The following is an 18,409-nucleotide window of genomic DNA, read 5'->3' on the forward strand; positions in this document are numbered from 1 at the left end:
CTGAAGTTCTCAACTCCTGCCAACCCCAGCCCTCGCACTCGGGAGCTCTGGGGACCCGACCTCCACTTCCGGGTTCAGAGTGGAGAACCCCACACCGACAGCCCCGCAGCGCCGACTTCTGCTCGGGTTCCCTCCCTTTCTTTGCCAAGAGGCTCCTGCCTCTTCTCCACGGCCGCCCCCGCAATCGCAACCCCACAACCACCACCTCTGGCCCTCGAGGGAGGGTCTCGAGTTGTTTCCCCGAAAAGAAGAAACCAGACTTCTTAAGGTTAATCAAATGTTTGCAATGAGATTTTGGGTTACAGGCCTCGGTCCTGGAAGCGGTGGGGTGCGTCCGACCCTGGCGGGCGCTCAGAAGGGCGCTCTCGGAGGGAGCCGAGCGCCGGAGCAGGATCAGACCCGAGAGGCCGCCGGGCCGGAGCGCCGGGAGCTCTCCGAGGTGCTGAAGCCGCCCCGCTGTCGGCCCGGCTGGGGCGAGGCCCGGCGTCCTGAGGCTCCGGCCCGTGCGGGTTCCCAGAGACCTCTGAGACTGGCCGCCCGCTCTCCGGGGTCTTGTCCCGCGCTCCGGCCCTGGTGACCTTGGGCAACTGGCTGTCCCTCACAGGCTGCGGTGAACTCGCGGTCCAGGCTGCGGCTGGACGGGCGGCGCGTCCCATCCCGGGGCTGGGAGAGCGGGGGCGCGCCCCTTCCCCGGCCTGGAGCGCCGAGCAGGGACCCGAGCGGGTGCGGGCGAGTGGTCCGCGGTGGGCTCCTTCCTTCCCGGCCGACCCTCGCCTGTCCACCCGCTCCTGCGCTTCCCCAGGCCCCGACGGCGCCCCTCCTCGCGGGTTGCCGGGCCGGCACATAGCTGCGCGGCTGGAGCTCCGGGCCCTCGGCCCCGACGGAGCCCTGGCGGCGCAGCCCGCCCCACCCACTCGCAGCCTCCCGCTGGGGTCAGACTTGGGCGCCTCGCGGCCAAACCGCGAGCGGGGCCGCGCAGGGCGCTGAGGTCCGTAGAGGCGCGAAAATAGCTCAGGGTCCAGGGAGTGCGGTCAGGGTGGAGGCGGGAGCGCGGCCGGACCCGCTGCCAGCTCCCTCCCCAGCCCGCGAGGGGGCGCCGCGTCCCCATGACAACGCGGACACCCCACCCCCCGGAGGGCAGCGCCCCCTGCTCCCCTTCGCCGCCGGCCGTGAGCGGCGCCCTCGGTACCCCGGCAGGGAGCTGCCGGCCGGCCTCCGGGAGGGGCGCGGACCGCCGGGGTCTCCGACGCCCCGGGTGGTGACCCCCGCGCGTCGCCGCCGGGTGACCGGCCCGGGGCGGGCGGCGCGGCCCCGCCACGATTGGCTGCTTCCTCGTGACATCACGCGGCTCGGGGAAAAGTGCGAGCGTGAGCGCGAGTCGGAGCCACAGCGCCGGGAGCTGCGGGCGGAGCAGGGGCCGCCCCTCGACACCCCGTCCCCGCCCCCGGCCCTCGGCCCGGCCGCCCGCCCCGCTGGCCCGCGGGGCCGCGCGTCCGTCCCGCCGTCTGTCTGGCGCGAGGGGAGCGGGGCAGAGGCGGCGGGTAAGTGGCTCCGCGGCGGCGCGGGGGCGGGGGGCTCGCCGGGAAGAGCAGGAAGCAGGTCCCCGGGACGCTCTGAGGCTCCCCAGAGGTGGGTTCGACTGGGACTGGGCGCCAGAACCCCTCCGGGGCGAGCGAGGTGCCGGGAGCTGCAGAGGGCCGGGGCTGGGGGACCCCGCTGGAAGCAAGGCCGGGGTCTCTCGGAGGCTTCTCCAGGTGCGCCCGTGGGAAGGGGTGGGCATCCAGGATGTCGGAGGCGGGAGAGTGCCCGCCCACAGACCCTACGGAGCCAGGGGCAGCCGTCGGGGGTGGGACTCGGTACTCCAACCCTCCCACTGGCGGCTCTGTGGGGCGCCGGGCGCTGAAGCCCCAAAAGAGCCCTTTTCCCGCCGTCTCCCCGCCCTCCTTCTCCCTCTGCCCCCTTGCCCCCGCGCCGCCAGCCCACTCCGGTCCCTGGAGTCTTCCTTCTACGACCTTGAGCCCCGACGGAAAACACCCCAGCCCTCCCCGGTACCCCTCCCCCACTCCGGGACTACCCCCCGCTGCTGCCCAGCCTCCGACCCGGGGTCTTCCAGCTCCAGTCCCCCCCACCCCGGCCCCGCAACGGAAGTGTTGGGCACAATGTCGGTGCCAAATCTTCGCCTCTCCCTCCCTTGAACTCCGGAGTCTCCTCTACCGCTCCAGGGGCCACAGCCTTCCCAGAGCAATGGAGTGAATGCCCAAGAACCGAAGACCTACGCCCCAAACCACCCCACGGACGCCCGGAGCACCCACTCCGGTCTCTCCCGGGGAAGAGGGGGTCGAGGACTCGGGAAAGCACAGTGCCCACGCCCAGAGGCTGCAGGAACTGCGTGCTAGGGGGTTGGAGGGAGGGCGGGGCACCGGAGAGCCAGGGCTCCTTCGACCATGGCAGAGACGTGGAGGAGCCTCCAGATGGCCCAGGAAAACCCGGCCCTCGAGGCCCGCCCGACCCTAGCGTGAGAAACTGGCTGCCCACTTTGGTCGCGGGGGCTAGACAGTGCCTCTGGGGTAGGGTGCAGGGTGAGGAGCGGGGGACAAGAGTCTTGCACTCGCCTGACCCGAGCTCTGTCTGGGCCTCTGCCTTGTGGGTGGTTGCACTGCCGGTGTCCTCTCGCCTCAAGACTGGGCGTCTTTTGGCGATAACGCCTCTTAGGGGCTCTCAAAGCTGAGCCTGCCTGATGTCCCTTAAGGCCGGGTTGGGCGAGTGTCTCAGCGGCCCCTCGACAGATGTCAGTCTGAGGCTGGGACTCTCTGCCACATCTTTGAGGACTTGGACACCTCTGGGCACTGGGCTAAGACGGCCTCCCCAAAGTTAGGTGGCCCGTCGCAGCCCTTAGTGTAGTCTGGCCTCCTTGTCCTGTCCGCACGACACTTATCCATCCACAGGACAGGCGCAATCTGGATGCAGGCTCCTGGCCCGACCCTCTCTCTCCGCGCCCAGGCGGACAGCTAAGGTCTGGCGGAGTCTCCCGGCAGGGGCGTTTGGAATGTGACCGGTCACCCACTGTCGGCCCTGCATTTGCGTGTGCATGCAAGCCCACAGGTGTAGAGGCACCCGAACCGTGTGCATCCTCCCGGCCACAGCACCCTAGGCACGCACACGCGTGCACATGCACGTGTCCACACGGCGCGGCATGCTCACGCGCTCTCACGGGCGCACTGGTATCCAGGCGTGGCCGTGCGCACACACACGCACATGCAGACAGCTACTAGCGTCTACTCGCGCTCCCCCGTAGGCACACACAAACAGAACTCGCACTCGCGCTCCCGCCCACACGTTCCTCGCCGGGTGCCGGGTGGAATCCGGGCGCCCTCAACTTTCCCACCCGAGAACCCCGCGCGGAGCGGAGGGCAGCTCCGGGGCGGCGTCCCGAAGGGCCTGGCGAGGGGACCCCACGTCCCTTCCCTGGGAAGCTCTGCCTGGGGGATCCTCTGGGTTCGCAATCGAATTGGAGTTGGGGGCAGTGGCGAACGGCGGCCGCACGGTCTAGGTCCTGAGCGGGCACCAGCGACCGACACTGCCATCTAGCGGTGCGCACAGCCCCTGCGGCGGCGGCGGCTCGCTCCCCAGATCCCAGGCGCATCTGGATTCCAGGGAAACGCGCCAGAGGGGCCTGCGGTGGGAATGTCTGCGGGTGACCCCGAGGTGTCCAAAAAGACGACAGCTGGGGCGGGGCTGAGTCGGGGAGACCCTGAGCCTCGCCCCGTCAGCACCTGGCAGCTCCCTCACGCAGGCCAAGAGCAGGACTTAACCACCGGCCATACTGTGGTCCCGGCTCAACCCGGCCGCCAGGATCTGGGAGAAGACAAGACATCGCTTGTCTTCTGGGAAAGCTAAGTCGAGAAGCCAGCAGGAATGCGAGGGGACCCTACCCAAGCCTCTCCTGAACAGTACCTCAGTTGTGTGGTTTTCCGGTGGGGAGGGGAGCGGAGGCAGTAGGTCAACTCTGAGCAGTAGCACCTTGGACTTAAGAAGGAGGTTCCCGGGTTCTTCTCCTGCCCCCACCCTTACTTCCAAACCCGGTGAGTTGGGGCCAGTTGATTAACATTATCCTCATCTATAAGAGGATATTTACATCTGTAAGATGAGGAGACTAATGATACCTGCCTTTTCAGGCTGCTGTAAGGATTAAACCAGATAATCTATATTAAAAGCTCAGAGGGGTTCCTGACGCATAGTTAACACTCAATAAACAAGAGCTATTATGTTTTCACATTCTGCACCTCCAGCCCGTTTGTTATCATCCTGTTGGCCTGTATTCTGCCCTGGGAGGCTAAAGTGAGTTTCCTTGGGGCTGGCTGACTGATTGCCCCTGCCTGCCCTCTCCCTTCCAGCTCGTGAATGCTAGGGGGAGGGCAGCCTCCTGGTGCTGGAGGGGACAGCTCAGAGAGGGACACCTGAGCTGCTATTTCAGAGGCTCTTGGAGCTGAATGGGGTTGTCAGGAGCCCCAAGAGAGGGCAGTATCTGGTCTTTGCCCTTGACTCGTTGTGTGACCTTGGGGGTGACAATACCTGCACTCAGCCTCTCCTCCTACAAGGATTTAGAACAGAACTTGAACTGTCAGGCAAGGAGGCTGGGTCTGTATCTGCCATGGTGGAGTAGGAGGGCTGGGGCCAGACCTGGGCGGTTACCCTGGCCCTTGGCCCCAGCCGGCAGTGAATTTTCGTGTTTATGTATGAAGATCAAGTTTAGGTGCTGATCCCTATAGCTGCTAGGCAGGATCTCCCAGGACAGGATCCTGTCTTCTGCAAATGAGAAAGAGGCACAGGAAGGCGAGGTGGCTTGTCTCAGGACACACAGCCGGAGCGCAGGCTAGGGGTTAGTGCTCCTTCCTCCACAGCGGGCTGCCGCGCCCTCTCTTCCTCTCACACACAGACGCACAGAACTGCGTATCCGACCATGCCTGCTGGGCTGGCGTGGCTGTGATGGGCCCGCGTGCGTCTGTGGAGCGGTGTGTGTGTTGGCGGGTGTGAAGGAGGCTGGGCTGAGCGGCTGCCCTGGCACTCGGAGCTGGCGTGGGCCTCCCTCACATGGAGGGAAGAGGAAGAGGGGGAGGAGAGCTAAGAGGAGCCTGGTGGGAGGGAGGGCAGGCTCAGGGAAGGGCCTGCGGTGGGGACTCCAGCTAGGGCGCTGCTGGTGTGCCGAGTGGGCTTCAGAGGGAAGAGGAGGCTGTGGCAGCCCTGCTCTTCCCTCTGGGACAATCCGTTCACCTCACTGGTCCCCAGTTGGGCTTCAGGGGTCTCTGATAGCCCCTAGTGACCCCTGCACTGCCCCCTCCCAGCTGCCTGCCCTGTGGCTGGAGCTGAGGGCTCCAGGAAGGGGATTCGACAGTGGCGGTTACCTCCCGAAGCCCCTTTTGCAGGGACTCTCCTCCTCTCGGGGTGCCCAGCTCCATGCACCACCTCTGGTCCCTGCACAACCTTCTGCCTTCTGAGCTCTTTGGCCTCCGTAGCCAGAGCTGTCAGTTACCAGAACGCCTTCCTCTCTCCACCCCTGCCTGCACGCATCCCTACCAGCAACACAATGCGACATGACCAAGAAGCTGTGAAACCTCAGTCAGGCTTTTAACATCTCCGTACCTCAGTTTCCCCATCTGTAAGTAGTCAAGAAAAAGATACAGTGGTATCTACCTCATAGGTTTGTTGTGAGGATGAAATGAATTAACACTATAAAAATTGTTGCCAGACATGGTGGCGCCTGGAATTCCAGCTACTCAGGAGGTGGGAGGATGGCTTGATCGGGAGTTCTAGACCAGCCTGGGCAACATAGCAAGACCCTGTCTCTACAAATAAATAAATAAATAAATAGACACTCCCCCCCCCCTTTTTTTTCTTGTTCCTCCAGGAAAGGGGATAAGCCAATTTTTTTTTTTTCCTTTTTTTGAGATGGAGCCTTGCTCTGTTTCTCAGGCTGGAGTGCAGTGGCGGGATCTCGGCTCACTGCAACCTCCGCCTCTTGGGTTCAAGCAATTCTCCTGCCTCAGCCTCCCAAGTAGATGGGACCACAGACATGTGCATGTGCCACCATGCCCAGCTAATTTTTTTTTTTTTTTTTGGTAGAGACAGGGTTTCACTGTGTTAGCCAAGATGGTCTTTATCTCCTGACCTTGTGATCTGCCTGCCTGCCTCAGCCTCCCAAAGTGCTGTGATTACAGGTGTGAGCCACCATGCCGCCCCCCGCTTTTTTAAGTGTCAAAGGTGTCTGACACTTAGTAGGCCGTCAGTGTCAGTGTCGGGTGCCCATAGATACCCCTGTTATTGCCTTTGTCTCAGTGCCTTCTGCAGGGGTTAGAGAGCAGGTGTTAAGAAATGACCAAGGGGTAAATGGATGAAGGAACATGTCTCTCCAGCGCCCACATGCTGGGGGACCTCTGGGACCACTCTCCTCCTCCTCTTGCTTCCCTGGGCTCCCCTGACACCGGCCTCTGTCTAAGCCTCACGCTGCCTCTGGGCCTGCACTGTGGCCACCACCCTTGGTGGGGCCACTCTCTGCAGCTCCTGTGGCTGCCTCCTCATCACCCAGATGACCCGGTGGGTGAGGCCTTCCCTGATCACCCAGCACGGAGTCGTGCCCGTCCTGCCTTCTGACTCACTCTCCCATCACCTGCCTTATTTTCTTTCTAGAGCTTTTTTTGTAGTTCACGTGTTTGCATGTCTCCCCCCATGAGGCAGGGGCCATGTGTGTCTTATTCACTTCTGTAGCCACAGCACCCTGAACAGTGCTTGGCACATAGTGGGTGCTCAATTAATGTTGAATGAAAGGACAAATGAGGGATGGCAGGACAGAGTTCTCTTAAGGTCTGCCAGAGAATGTCCCTCTGTCCCTTTGATGCCAGTGTACCTGTGCACAACCTCCCCACCCCACCATCCTCTTCTGCAATTCACGCTTTTCTCTCCCCTTCCTCCCCAGACACGGGCTACCCCCCTTCCCTGCTAACCAGCATGGCCAACTTCACACCCGTCAATGCCAGCTCGGGCAATCAGTCCGTGCGCCTGGTCACGTCGTCAACCCACAACCGCTATGAGACGGTGGAAATGGTCTTCATCGCCACGGTGACAGGCTCCCTGAGCCTGGTGACTGTCGTGGGCAACATCCTGGTGATGCTGTCCATCAAGGTCAACAGGCAGCTGCAGACAGTCAACAACTACTTCCTCTTCAGCCTGGCGTGTGCTGACCTCATCATCGGCGCCTTCTCCATGAACCTCTACACCGTGTACATCATCAAGGGCTACTGGCCCCTGGGCGCCGTGGTCTGCGACCTGTGGCTGGCCCTAGACTACGTGGTGAGCAATGCCTCCGTCATGAACCTTCTCATCATCAGCTTTGACCGCTACTTCTGCGTCACCAAGCCCCTCACCTACCCCGCCCGGCGCACCACCAAGATGGCAGGCCTCATGATTGCTGCCGCCTGGGTCCTGTCCTTCGTGCTCTGGGCGCCTGCCATCTTGTTCTGGCAGTTTGTGGTGGGCAAGCGGACGGTGCCCGACAACCAATGCTTCATCCAGTTCCTGTCCAACCCGGCAGTGACCTTCGGCACAGCCATCGCTGCCTTCTACCTGCCTGTGGTCATCATGACGGTGCTGTACATCCACATCTCCCTAGCCAGTCGCAGCCGGGTCCACAAGCACCGGCCCGAAGGCCCGAAGGAGAAGAAAGCCAAGACGCTGGCCTTCCTCAAGAGCCCGCTGATGAAGCAGAGCGTCAAGAAGCCCCCGCCCGGGGAGGCCGCCCGGGAGGACCTGCACAACGGCAAGCTGGAGGAGGCCCCCCCACCGGCGCTGCCACCACCGCCACGCCCCGTGGCTGACAAGGACACTTCCAATGAGTCCAGCTCAGGCAGTGCCACACAGAACACCAAGGAACGCCCAGCCACAGAGCTGTCCACCACAGAGGCCACCACGCCTGCCATGCCCGCCCCTCCCCTGCAGCCTCGGGCCCTCAACCCAGCCTCCAAATGGTCCAAGATCCAGATTGTGACGAAGCAGACGGGCAATGAGTGCGTGACAGCCATCGAGATTGTGCCTGCCACGCCGGCCGGCATGCGTCCCGCGGCCAACGTGGCCCGCAAGTTCGCCAGCATCGCTCGCAACCAGGTGCGCAAGAAGCGGCAGATGGCGGCCCGGGAGCGCAAGGTGACACGGACCATCTTTGCCATTCTGCTAGCCTTCATCCTCACCTGGACACCCTACAACGTCATGGTCCTGGTGAACACCTTCTGCCAGAGCTGCATCCCTGACACGGTGTGGTCCATCGGCTACTGGCTCTGCTACGTCAACAGCACCATCAACCCCGCCTGCTACGCTCTCTGCAATGCCACCTTTAAAAAGACCTTCCGGCACCTGCTGTTGTGCCAGTATCGGAATATTGGCACTGCCAGGTAGGCAGGCAGGAGTGCTCTAGGAGGTGCTGGGGTTGCGTGTGTGTGCTGGGGGCCCACACGGCTCACCTGCTGTGGGGAAGAGTTGCAGGCACCATTCCGTGTTCGCGTTTGCTGAAGAGGAAGTTCAGAAGAGGCTCTGGCTGTATTCAGAGATCAGATCTCTGCTCAGGCTGAGGAGGCTCACCCCAGGGAGTGTCTGCTGAACTGGGGCTGCCTGGCCCACCTCTGTGGCCTTGGCACTGGCCTGGGTGGGCGCCTGCCCCACTGTGACCAACCATCAGCAGAGCTGGAAGAATGGACATCTGGAGGGGGCCGAAGTCCAGGGCCCCCTCGGGAGGAACAAAGGGGCCAGTGCTTGGAAGGAGGCTTGGGAAGGGCATGGAGGGGTGGGGTCCCCCATTCTGCTGTAATCGGTGCTTTCTGCCCCCCTGCACCCCGCATGTAGGCTCAGTCCCCTCTCCCCTAATCCCACTCCAGGGGCAGAAATCTCCTCTGGCTGCAGCTGCGTAGCCAGGTTCTGGGTGGGCATGATGGAGGCCAGGTCCCCCCAACCCCAGCAGCACTGCCCTTGTCACAGTAAGATGGGGCAGCGGGGAGGTCAGGGGTTCTCTCTCAGAAACTGAGGTCTGGCCTCCTGCAATCCCAGGCTGAGCCGAGGGTGGTCCACTTATTCGGAAGACAGCCCCCTGCCGCCCCAGCCTTGGAAGGCTGTCCCAGGTCACACACCAAGTCAGGGTGAGGCTGTGGTGGGCAGCGTTCCCATCTGCTCTCTTCAAACCTCTCACCCTCTGGCCTCTGGAAGGTGAAGGAGGCCTGGGTCACACAGGCAAGAGGAAAGGGGTCGACCTCGGGTTTCCGTGACAGTGGGGGTGGGCAGTGAGGTAGGCACTCAACCCCCACACCTACTGCCCCCCATGGGTAGAACCTTCCTGATTGACCTTTGACTGGGCGAGGTTGAGATGGGTGTGGTGGTTCCGGTGAGTCAGCCAGGTTCCCTTACCCAGCCCTGGTCCCTGGGAGAGATGAGGACTGAAAGGCTTAGGGGATTTGATGGGGGGGCACCCTTTCAGGGGCCCTGGAAGAAATTTTTGAAATGGTTCTTTTTCCATGAGCTCTGGGGAGCACCCACCACCAGGCCTCCAACCACCTGAAATCCACCAGTCCCTGCAGCCTGGTCTTTCTCCCCAGCTTCCCCTCCCCAGACACATTTCCACAGCAAATTCCTTGGGATGGGGCTTTTATATATTAAAAAAGAAAAGCTTTTATTGGGGGAAAAATTCAGTTTATTTAATGTGTTTCTTAGTAATGGAATCGTGGGGAAAAACAAAGTGGGCTCTGGGACTCACATTGCTCTGGGGAAGGCTCAGGCTTCCCAGAATCCCTTGTCCCTCCTCACTTTGGGCACTTAGGGGTGGGGCTGGGGAGTGAAAGGGACAAGGCAGGGTATGATTGATTAAAGCTAACAAGCAGACAGAAGGCACTGGCGGGTCATATCTCAGGCCAGGGAAAGGATGGGCGTGGGCCAGGCCCCAGGTAACACAAGGGGCTCCTCAGCATCCAGGCTTGGCCTCTAGTCCTTTCCCTTCCCTTTCTTGGCTGTAAAACAAGAAAGAAATATTAATACCATATCAGCGTTTAGGGCGACCCACTGCAGACCGCCCGCTCCACAAACACGCGGCATCAGGGAAGGGGGAGATTCTGCCCCCTAGTGGTTTCCGATCAGCTGACCCGGAAGTAGGGGATGGGGCAGCCATTGTGATGTGGACATCAGACACCCCCAGCTTCCTATTTCCACTTGGGATCAGAAAAGCTTCAAGTTCCTAGGCCCGATCCTGGTCACAGCAGCCCTGGACAGCCTCAGCCTCCTCACCTGAGAGGCGGGCAGATTCACCCCTGCCCTGCCGGCCTCGCTGGACTGAGTCAGGAGTAAGCTAAGAGAGGCCCAGGGTCCCCCCAACCTCCTCCCTACACTGGAAAGGGCAGAACTGACCGAATGCTGCCCGTGGCTGGAGAGCTGACAAAGGCCAGCCGTTCCAGGGCACTTTCTCTGGGTCCTAATCCAGATGCTCCAATGGAGTAGTTTGAGTTGGTCCCTAATTGGGCCAGGGAGGATTTATGTCCCCAGCACCACCTGCGGGCCCTCTTGTACTGCCCATCTCTAGACTTTTCCAGGCGGGATAGTCGAGTGAGGCGATGTCAGGAAGCCACTGACCAGGACTCAAAACTTAAGGTTTAACCTGGAAGTCTCCTCACAGGCGCGGGGCAGGGGGAGCACCCCTCTGCGACAGCCCCACCCCCTTCTCCTCTCACTGACCTTTGGCCTTGGCTTTGGTCTTGGGGGTGCAGGGCTTGGTCACGCGGATGGTCTCCTGGCACTGGGCATTGTAGCGCGCCTTCTTCAGTGTGCCCTGGCGGACTTTGGTGCCAGTGCCCCCATCACACGCACCCCAGTTCTCAAACTTGTATTTGCAGTCGGCTGGCGGGAGAGCGGCCTGGGTCAGCGCTGCACAGCCCGCGGCCTCCCTCTACGAGTCTGCCCCGCCTTCGGCGAGGCTGTGCCCCCCCTCCTGCCCTTCGCCTGCGCCCCGCCTCACCTCCAAACTCCTTCTTCCAGTTGCAGGGAATCCTGCACCGGATGCGCTGGGTCTGGGCCCCGCAGCTGCCCTCGCGAAAACCCACGCCGCAATCCTTGCTGCTGGGGGTGCAGGGCCCCCAGGCCCACTCCTCCGCGCACTCTATCCCCGGGCCGTCCTTCTTCACCTTGTCTACAACGCGCGGGGAACAGAGTTCAGGACCGGTGCATGGAGAGACTCCCTCGGGGGCCGCCCTCCTGGAGTTCCAGGCTGGGAACCCGGAGGGCCCAGCCCGGAGGTGGCGGAGCCTCGCCTGCCCGTTCCCAGCCCGCCTTCGATCATCCCTCATCACCTTTCTTTTTGGCCACCGCGGAGGTGAGCGCCAACAGAGCAAAGAGAGAGAGGAGGAGGAAGCCTCGGTGCTGCATCCTGGGGGGAGAGCGCGAGTCAGAGTCCCTGTCCCGTCCCTTTCCCCATCGGGGACCGCGTGCAGGGCCCTCCCACCCCTGCGTGCCCCACTTTCCAGGCCTCCAGTCGGGCTACTAAGGTGGCGGCTGTGGGAGGACTTGGGGCCGGCCCCTCGCTGTTGGCCCGGACGCACCGCCGGGAGGCGACTCCCGGGGGACGCATCGAGCCCAGGACGCAGCTCGGACCCCTCCCCCCGCCCCCAGCCCCCAGCCCCCAGCCCTCAGCCTTCAGCCCCCAGCCCCCAGCCCTCAGATCGGCCGCGGCCGGGCGGACCTGGGGCGGCCGTGCGCTCGCTCGCTCGCTGCTTGCGTTACTTCGTTCCCTCCCGCGCCAGGCCTGTCCCGCTCCGGCCTCTGCGGCCCCTTTTGTCTCCAGAACCGGTCTGAGCCGGTCACATGGGCCCCCGCCCCCTCTCCCCACCCCCCAGGGAAGGACCCGCCCCGCCCCCTCCACTCAAACCCGCACCGCCCCCGACCACGGCGTCCCCGCCCCCGCTCTCGCCTGCGACCCCTCGCTTCAGCTCCCGCGTCCTTGCACCCAGCCCCGCGCCCTCGCCTCGTCTCGCCCAGCCGGTGCCCTCTGCACTGCGACGGCGGCCCTTCCCGGACCCATCTTCCGAGCCGGGGTCTCCTAGCCCCAGGCCTCGTCCCGCCCGCGCACACCCGTTCCCGGCCCACTCGGGCTTCCTGCACCGCCGCCCACTGACCCCCATCCCGGGTCGTCCCCTGCCAGACGTCAGGTCCCTGGCCGTTCTCAGGCCGCCACTTCCCTGGCCGGCCGCGGAGCCTCCGCTGGGGACGAGCAGGGCACGCAGACCCCCGCGCCCGTATAACTCGCCGGGCCCGCTCCCCTCCCACGGCGGGCTCAGCCCTGGAGCCCCGCTGGCTGCTGGGGAGGGGGCGCGGCCCCACCTGGGCCTGTTTCCGTGGGTGGGCAGGGAGGCGTTTTGCTGTGCTGCCGGGGGAGTCTGAGACCCGGGTCCCCAGAGAAAGCCACGAGTGCGGGTGCCCACCGCCTTTCCGGGAGCACAGGCTTGAGGGGCGGCGAGTGGGGGTCTTGGGGGAGGAGCCCGCAGGTCTGGATTTGGTGAAACTTCGCGCTGACAGGAGCCGTCTGAGAAGTTCCAGACCCAGCCACAGCGGCCGCTGCAAAAGCCCACCCGCTTTGACCCCGGGCCTGCGGCATCGCCTCGCCTGGTCCCTCCAAACCAGGAGAGCCCCCGAGGCCTGGGGGAGGGGCTTGCTCAAGGTCATAGGGCACATGGGCCACAGAGCCTGGGCTCGCCCCCGCCCCACCCCTCTTTCACTTTCATTGTTGTTCCCCGCGGGAAGCGGGAAGCTGGAGGGATCGGCCCCGCCCCCGGCCCCTGCCCCGACGAGCTCGGCCGCTGGGCAGAGGTCAGGAACCTGGGCCCAGGGAAGGTGCTGTCGACGGCGTCCAGTCCCCACCCCGAGGACAACCCGGCAGCCCCCGCTGCTTGTTAGACCTCCCCCGCAAAATAAGAAAAGCAGAAAAGAAAAATCCACTTTACTGAGTCACACCCAGCTGTAAACATGTCACCGAGATTCCCGCCCCCCACCCCCAGGCCGCACAGTCCGCGTTGAAAAGACGGGGGAGCGGGGAGGGTCGCCGGAGCGGGTGCCAAGCAGGACAGGGCGGGCAAATGCAGCAGGCGCTGAGCTTCCGGGAGGAAGCCCGGGGGAGGGGGTGTGTGGCGGGAGCGGGGGCTGGGGGCCCAGCCAAAGACCAGGTGGCCCAGGAAGCCTCTTCCCGAAGGCCTCCCTCCCTCTCCAGACCCTCCAATCCTCGGAGGGCATCTGCTGCGGCCAGGGAGCGCGCTGCCCCAGAACCCCCACAAGGCATGTCCAACCCAGCCGTGTCCTGGTCCCTTGTGAGCCTCCGTGTCCGGCGGGGGCCTCAAGGGGTCAGATGAGGCCCCAGCTCCTGAGTCCAGCCCTAGGTCTGGGCAGCTCTTTAGGGGGCGGCATGGGGCTCCTTCCCTGGGGCCTGGGTCCCCCCGTAACCGTCCCACTGGAATGTGGCAGTAAGTTGGACAAGGAGGGCGCTCGTCCCCTGGCCGCTGTCCCTCCTGCTGCCCATGGGCAACCCGCTACACAGCCGTCTCCTGGTCCTCCCTCTGGATCATCTGATAGTGCTGCCGGTTCTCCAGGTAGGCGGCCAGCTCGGTGTCCTGAGCCTTCTCAGCCCGCTGCCGGGGAGTGTCACCCTGGAGGAGGGCGGAGCTGTGATCAGCAGGGGCCAGAGGCCTGTGGCCCACCCCGAGCTGGCTGAGACCAGGCAGGAGCTCTTCCTCCTAGGGGCCTAGTCAGGGAGGGAGGCCTCTCCACCCACCAGCTCCTCCCCTGCTAGCTCAGGTTTCCCAGGGTCTGGACTATGTCTTCCCAAGGACAGCCCCCAGCCCCAGCTCCCTTCTTGGAGCTCTGGAAAGGTTTGGTTGGTGCCCGCGCATGGGCTCCCTGCTGGCCATCTGCTCACCTGCTGGTCCGTCTTCATGAGCGAGGCCCCGGCCTCCACAATGTAGTGGCAGATGGTGCGCTGGCCCAGAGCCGCTGCCTGGTGCAGACAGGTCTCCCCACTGGGGGAGGAGGGGCTGGCTGTGGACCCCATCCCGTCCCCTGACCCCTCTCTCCCAAGGGCCATCACAAAGGGTAGGAAGTTTGGGGCCCTGGGGCAATAGGGGTGGCCCAGGGGATGACAGATGTGGCCAGGAGGAGTTTATGGGCTCTGGCCTGACAAAATAGGAGGGGTGGGAGAAAGATGGTGGTTTCCAGGATGACCAGGGTCCAGTACTGCCCAGATACTCACTTTTCCTCCACAGCATCGAGGATCTCGGGGGGTGCTGGAGGAGGGGAGGGGTGGTCAGAGAGGCCTGGCAGCCCCTCCTCCTCCCGCTTTGGCCACAGACCCTGGGCCCCACAGCCCGGCTCACCGTGGTCCAGCAGGTAGCGGACTACCTCCTTGCTGCCGGTGCTGACCGCGTGGTGCAGGAGCGTGCGGCTCCGCTCGTCTCGGTGCATGAGGTCGCCCCCAGCTCGGTGCAGCTCCTGGAGCTGAGGGCAGGAGGCATGGCAGGGCTGGGGCTCCTGGGGCCACCCCTCCTGCCCCCAGCTGCCACGCTGGCCCACAGCCATGGAAACCAGCACATGCCTGACACAAGAGCACTCACACATCTTACTCCCGAGGCGCCTCTGTAGGTCTCTCTGGAGCACCAGAGGGGCCTCTCACAGCCCTGCTATGAGCTCCTGGCAGCACTGGTGACCAGGCCCTAGAGCAGTGGTTCCTCTGACCTGCTCCTTTCTAAGCACTGGGCACGGGTGTACTGAGCTAGGAAGCCCCTACTAGGAGCCACCAATTGTGGCCTGGACAGACATGGGACAAGGTGGAATGGGACGATCACCGTGGAGATCCCACAGTGGGTCAGACGATGGCAGAACAGGTCAGCTCTTGGCCCAACCCAGAGGCCTCGATCCCCGGGGCCTGAAGGGGCTGCTGGGGGAAGGAGCTGAGGCCGCGGAGCAGTACCTTACAGAAGTCGTTCCTCTTGGCGGCCTCAATCAGCTCTTCACCTGCATGGAACACCTGCCCGTTACTCTGCAGTCAGAGGCCTGGGCTGAGGTTGGTGCCTCACTGTATAGAACTGTGCCTGCCTGGGCGGGTGTGCCCAGGGCCGGGCTGGTACGTGAATGTGACCACGTGGAGTTCGACAGTTATGTTTATGTAAGGCTGAGTCTGGGCCCTCTCCCCACTCCACTAAGCCTCCTGTCCCCAACCAGGCAGAAAGGAGGGGCCCCAGAGGGAGAGGCCTCACCTTGAGGGGGGGCAGCATCCCCTTGCAGTGACCTGCAACAGAGCGCAATGTGCTGTGGCCGGCTATGCACGGGCCAGTTGGTCGCCCTCCCCAGCCCCAACGGGGGCGTCTTCCTTCTTTCCAGTTTATTAAGTGCCTGCTACACACCAAACACTATTCCAGGTACTGGGGATACAGCAGGGAATGAGACAGAGAGAGGCCTTGCCCTCATGGAGCTTACATTCTAGTTCAGGGATGCAAACAAGTCAAATAAATGAGTTCTGAGAGCAGGGGTGCCCTGGGGATTGGGAACAGGTGGTGTGGCATCCCTGCAGAAGGTACTGGGAGTGGCTTCTCCAAGGAGGAAGCAGCTAAGCTAGATTCGAATGGGTGGGGGTGGGGGAGCTCTGGAAAGATGGGGAAGAGTTCGAGGCTGAGACAGCGGAAGTCCAGTGGTGGAAACCTGGCGCCTCAAAGAACCGAGAGAAGAGAGCGGGGCTGGACTTCAGTGGGGACTTGGGGAGGGAATGGGAGCCTGATGCGATGACCGGGGCCTGGGAAGAATCTGCGTCCAAAACGCTGCTGAGAGAGAAGCTTCTAGGTGGGGGAGTGGCCTGGTATGCTCTGCGTATTTAGTTGGCTGTGGTGTGGAGTCAGGGCTTCGAGGGCACGAGTGGCCACAGGGATACAAGAGCTGGGGGCCAAGGCGTGGTGGCTGGGACAGGCTGGTGGCAGCGGGGGGTGGGGGGGAAGGAGTGCTCAGGTGGTGGGGGCCTGTCAGAGCTGGCTGGAGGATGAGGTCAAGGGGAGGGAGAAGAGAAGTCAGGGAGGGGCCGCTCCCTCAGGGAACTGCAGGGCTGAAGGCCACTGGGTGGGCTTTGGCCAGGCTCAGGTTGATGCCGTTTGGTCAACTGGTGGAGGGCTGGAGGGAGAACTGAGGAGCCTTCAGCTCACAGGTGGGACTGAAAGCCAGGGGCTGGAGGGACGGAACGTCAGGACTCACCGGGGCGTGGGTGAGCAGGGTGAGGTGGGGAGAGGGGAGGTGGGGGTTGGGAGGTCAGGCCGGGCCGATGCCCCCAGCAGCTCAGGGTCCAGGATATAAATCTCATCCTGTGCGATCTCAGTCACATAGTTGAGGTGCTCCTGTGGGGGAGGTCAGGGTGGGAGGTCAGGGCACCTGACAGTGGGGGCCGAGGGGCAGCAAGGCTGGCAGACCTGGAGAAGCCTCTGCTATGAGCACCAGCACTGAAAGGAGGTGGCCAGGCCAAGGACTCGCCTGCCCCCTCCCGCCTGCCCCTCTCCCTCTCCCACCTGCCCCTCTCCCGCCTCCTTCCCATGCCTGACGCCTGCTACCAGGTGAGCTGGCACCTGCCAGAGTGCCTTTGCTTCTATGTCTCCCTGGATGGCTCTGGGCTTCCAGGCCCTCCTGCCCACCCAGCAAGCCTTTGCTAGGTACTCGGCTACCTTTCCGGCTGGCACCATCCTGTACTCTCCAGTGTGGAGGACAGGGCTGCACAGACAAGTGTGAACGCACTCCAGGGCAAGAGGACAGAGGTGAGCCCATCGGGGAAGCCACCAGGGAAGGTGTCCCAGGAGAGGCAACCCTGGGGCCCGGAACCAGCTGTGGCTGGAGCAGGCCTGCAATGGCTCACCTGGGCCCGGTCAATCCTGTAGAAGCGGCTGGCAGTGGTGGCTGTGGGAGAGGGGGCAGTTGAGGATCAGGGAGCGCTGTGTCCAGGCCCAAGTCCCCTGCCGCCCCAACCTGGGCTCCCCTAGGGAGGGGACAGGACATATAGCATGGCACCCTGGGAGTGGACTCACCGTCCAAGAAGCACCACTTGGGGGACAGTTTCTGGCACGTCGGGGACCTGGCTGCAGCACCATCGGGCTCCTGTGGAAAGAAGCAAAATCCAGGCTGGGATAGAGCGAGCGGCCAGGGATGGAAGGGAACCTGGAGCAGTGGGGACCAGCACAGAGGAGGCTCTGGAGGGAGAGCTCACTGCAGGAGGAAGAGGCCTGGCCTTGCTTCCCACCACCCTCTCGGTGGGCACCTGGGGAAGCCCCTGCCCCTACCCCTTACCTGCTGGAGTCTCTCGATGTGGGCTCGGCAGAGCTCTAGGTCACTGTCTCCTGGGACCACCACAGTGCCCAGCGGCACAGCTGGAGGACAGAGCACCCATCAGCAGCTGGCTGCACCCCACGGCTCTGCCCACGGGGGACCCGGCTGCCTGGGCCCTGCCCGGCCACCCGCCACACTCACAGGCCTCCTTGAGCTGCTCCTTGTCGTAGTGCAGGGCCTCGTAGTCGTGCATGCTGACTCGGCTCACCTGGATGCGCAGCTGCTCGGGCACCGGCTGCTGGCTGTCGGGCAGGGTGGGCACTCGGGGCTCAGCAAAGACCTTGCCTGGGCACCCTCAGCCCGGCACCAAGCCACCTGCTGAGGGCAGATCCCTCCCCACTCCCAACATCCCTGGGGGCAGAGGGACAGTCAGCCCCTTTTACAGATGAAGAAACCAAGGCCCAGAGAGAGCAGGGTCTGGCCCTGGCAACCAGAGTGTGGCGGGGGAGGCACCTACTCATTGTGCAGGGGGGCGGCGCTCCGCCGCTTGGCCTTCTGCACCATGGTGGCCTGGTTGCGCAGGGCGATGCGGATGCGAGAGGCCGCGAGCTTGCAGGGTTCACCGTCCACCTGCACGGGGATGGCCTTGGACGTGGTGAGCACCACCTCCCGGCACTGCGTCAGCCGCTCGCCGTGCCCGCCCACCTGCAGTGCCGCCTGTGGGCACAGGAAGCTCAGGTCAGATGGCACCCGGGCTGGAGGCCCCAAGCTCTGCTCCTTCCGGAGCAGACACTCTAGCCAGAGAACAAAGGTGAGAGTGACCCCCAGCCAGATAGCAGAGGGGAGGGTGAGACCTCAGGTGGGGAGAGGAGGAGACAGAGGCAATGAGGGTGGCTCCCCAGTCAGAAAGGGCAGTGCAAGTGTCCCAAGACTTAAGTAGGAGAGGGGGTGAGTGCCACTCTCAAGCCAGAGGAATGAGACAGAGAAGGGAGGTGAGGGTGAGCCAGCCCACCCTGGCCCATGGAGATGGGTGTGGGGGACCCCCTTTAACCTCGGGGCT

General features: G+C 63.7%; 3 protein-coding genes across 17 annotated transcripts in view; 1 reads left to right on the forward strand and 2 right to left on the reverse strand.

Annotated features, from left to right (window-relative positions):
• Positions 1-1,389: 1,389 nt before the first annotated feature.
• CHRM4 (cholinergic receptor muscarinic 4) lies at positions 1,390-9,704 on the forward strand. Of its 2 annotated transcripts, none has more exons than XM_032283466.1 (2): positions 1,390-1,629; positions 6,971-9,704. In XM_032283466.1, the coding sequence occupies exon 2, from the start codon at positions 7,003-7,005 to the stop codon at positions 8,440-8,442; it is 1,440 nt and encodes a 479-aa protein (XP_032139357.1). In that variant the 5' UTR covers positions 1,390-1,629; positions 6,971-7,002; the 3' UTR covers positions 8,443-9,704. The 2 variants fall into 2 exon arrangements, with proteins under 2 accessions (XP_032139357.1, XP_032139356.1); XM_032283465.1 differs by having other exon boundaries at positions 1,463-1,541.
• Positions 9,683-12,870, reverse strand: MDK (midkine). Of its 3 annotated transcripts, none has more exons than XM_032283468.1 (5): positions 12,394-12,870; positions 11,367-11,443; positions 11,036-11,206; positions 10,756-10,917; positions 9,683-10,037 (listed from the first exon to the last, which is right to left on the reverse strand). In XM_032283468.1, exons 2-5 carry the CDS (start codon positions 11,440-11,442, stop codon positions 10,012-10,014), a joined length of 435 nt encoding a protein of 144 aa, XP_032139359.1. In that variant the 5' UTR covers position 11,443; positions 12,394-12,870; the 3' UTR covers positions 9,683-10,011. The 3 variants fall into 3 exon arrangements, with proteins under 3 accessions (XP_032139359.1, XP_032139360.1, XP_032139358.1); XM_032283469.1 differs by lacking the exon at positions 12,394-12,870 and adding an exon at positions 12,257-12,356; XM_032283467.1 differs by lacking the exon at positions 12,394-12,870 and adding an exon at positions 11,756-11,873.
• A 121-nt stretch (positions 12,871-12,991) lies between these two features.
• DGKZ (diacylglycerol kinase zeta) overlaps positions 12,992-18,409 on the reverse strand; it is a 49,212-nt gene continuing 43,794 nt past the window's right edge. For all 12 annotated transcript variants that reach the window (XM_032283459.1, XM_032283458.1, XM_032283460.1 and 9 more), the window contains 12 exons: positions 17,867-18,066; positions 17,551-17,651; positions 17,371-17,450; positions 17,112-17,181; positions 16,943-16,983; positions 16,294-16,433; positions 15,312-15,343; positions 15,026-15,069; positions 14,433-14,553; positions 14,309-14,342; positions 13,979-14,078; positions 12,992-13,709 (listed from right to left, as the gene is read on the reverse strand). In XM_032283459.1, coding sequence (XP_032139350.1) covers positions 13,593-13,709; positions 13,979-14,078; positions 14,309-14,342; positions 14,433-14,553; positions 15,026-15,069; positions 15,312-15,343; positions 16,294-16,433; positions 16,943-16,983; positions 17,112-17,181; positions 17,371-17,450; positions 17,551-17,651; positions 17,867-18,066 — 1,080 coding nt within the window. In that variant the 3' untranslated portion in view covers positions 12,992-13,592. The remainder of the gene's footprint in view (positions 13,710-13,978; positions 14,079-14,308; positions 14,343-14,432; positions 14,554-15,025; positions 15,070-15,311; positions 15,344-16,293; positions 16,434-16,942; positions 16,984-17,111; positions 17,182-17,370; positions 17,451-17,550; positions 17,652-17,866; positions 18,067-18,409) is intronic.

Source organism: Sapajus apella, unplaced genomic scaffold (genome assembly GCF_009761245.1).
Source record: "Sapajus apella isolate SASKATOON/1434 unplaced genomic scaffold, GSC_monkey_1.0 scaffold14, whole genome shotgun sequence".
In the NCBI taxonomy this organism is placed as follows: Eukaryota; Metazoa; Chordata; class Mammalia; order Primates; family Cebidae; genus Sapajus; species Sapajus apella.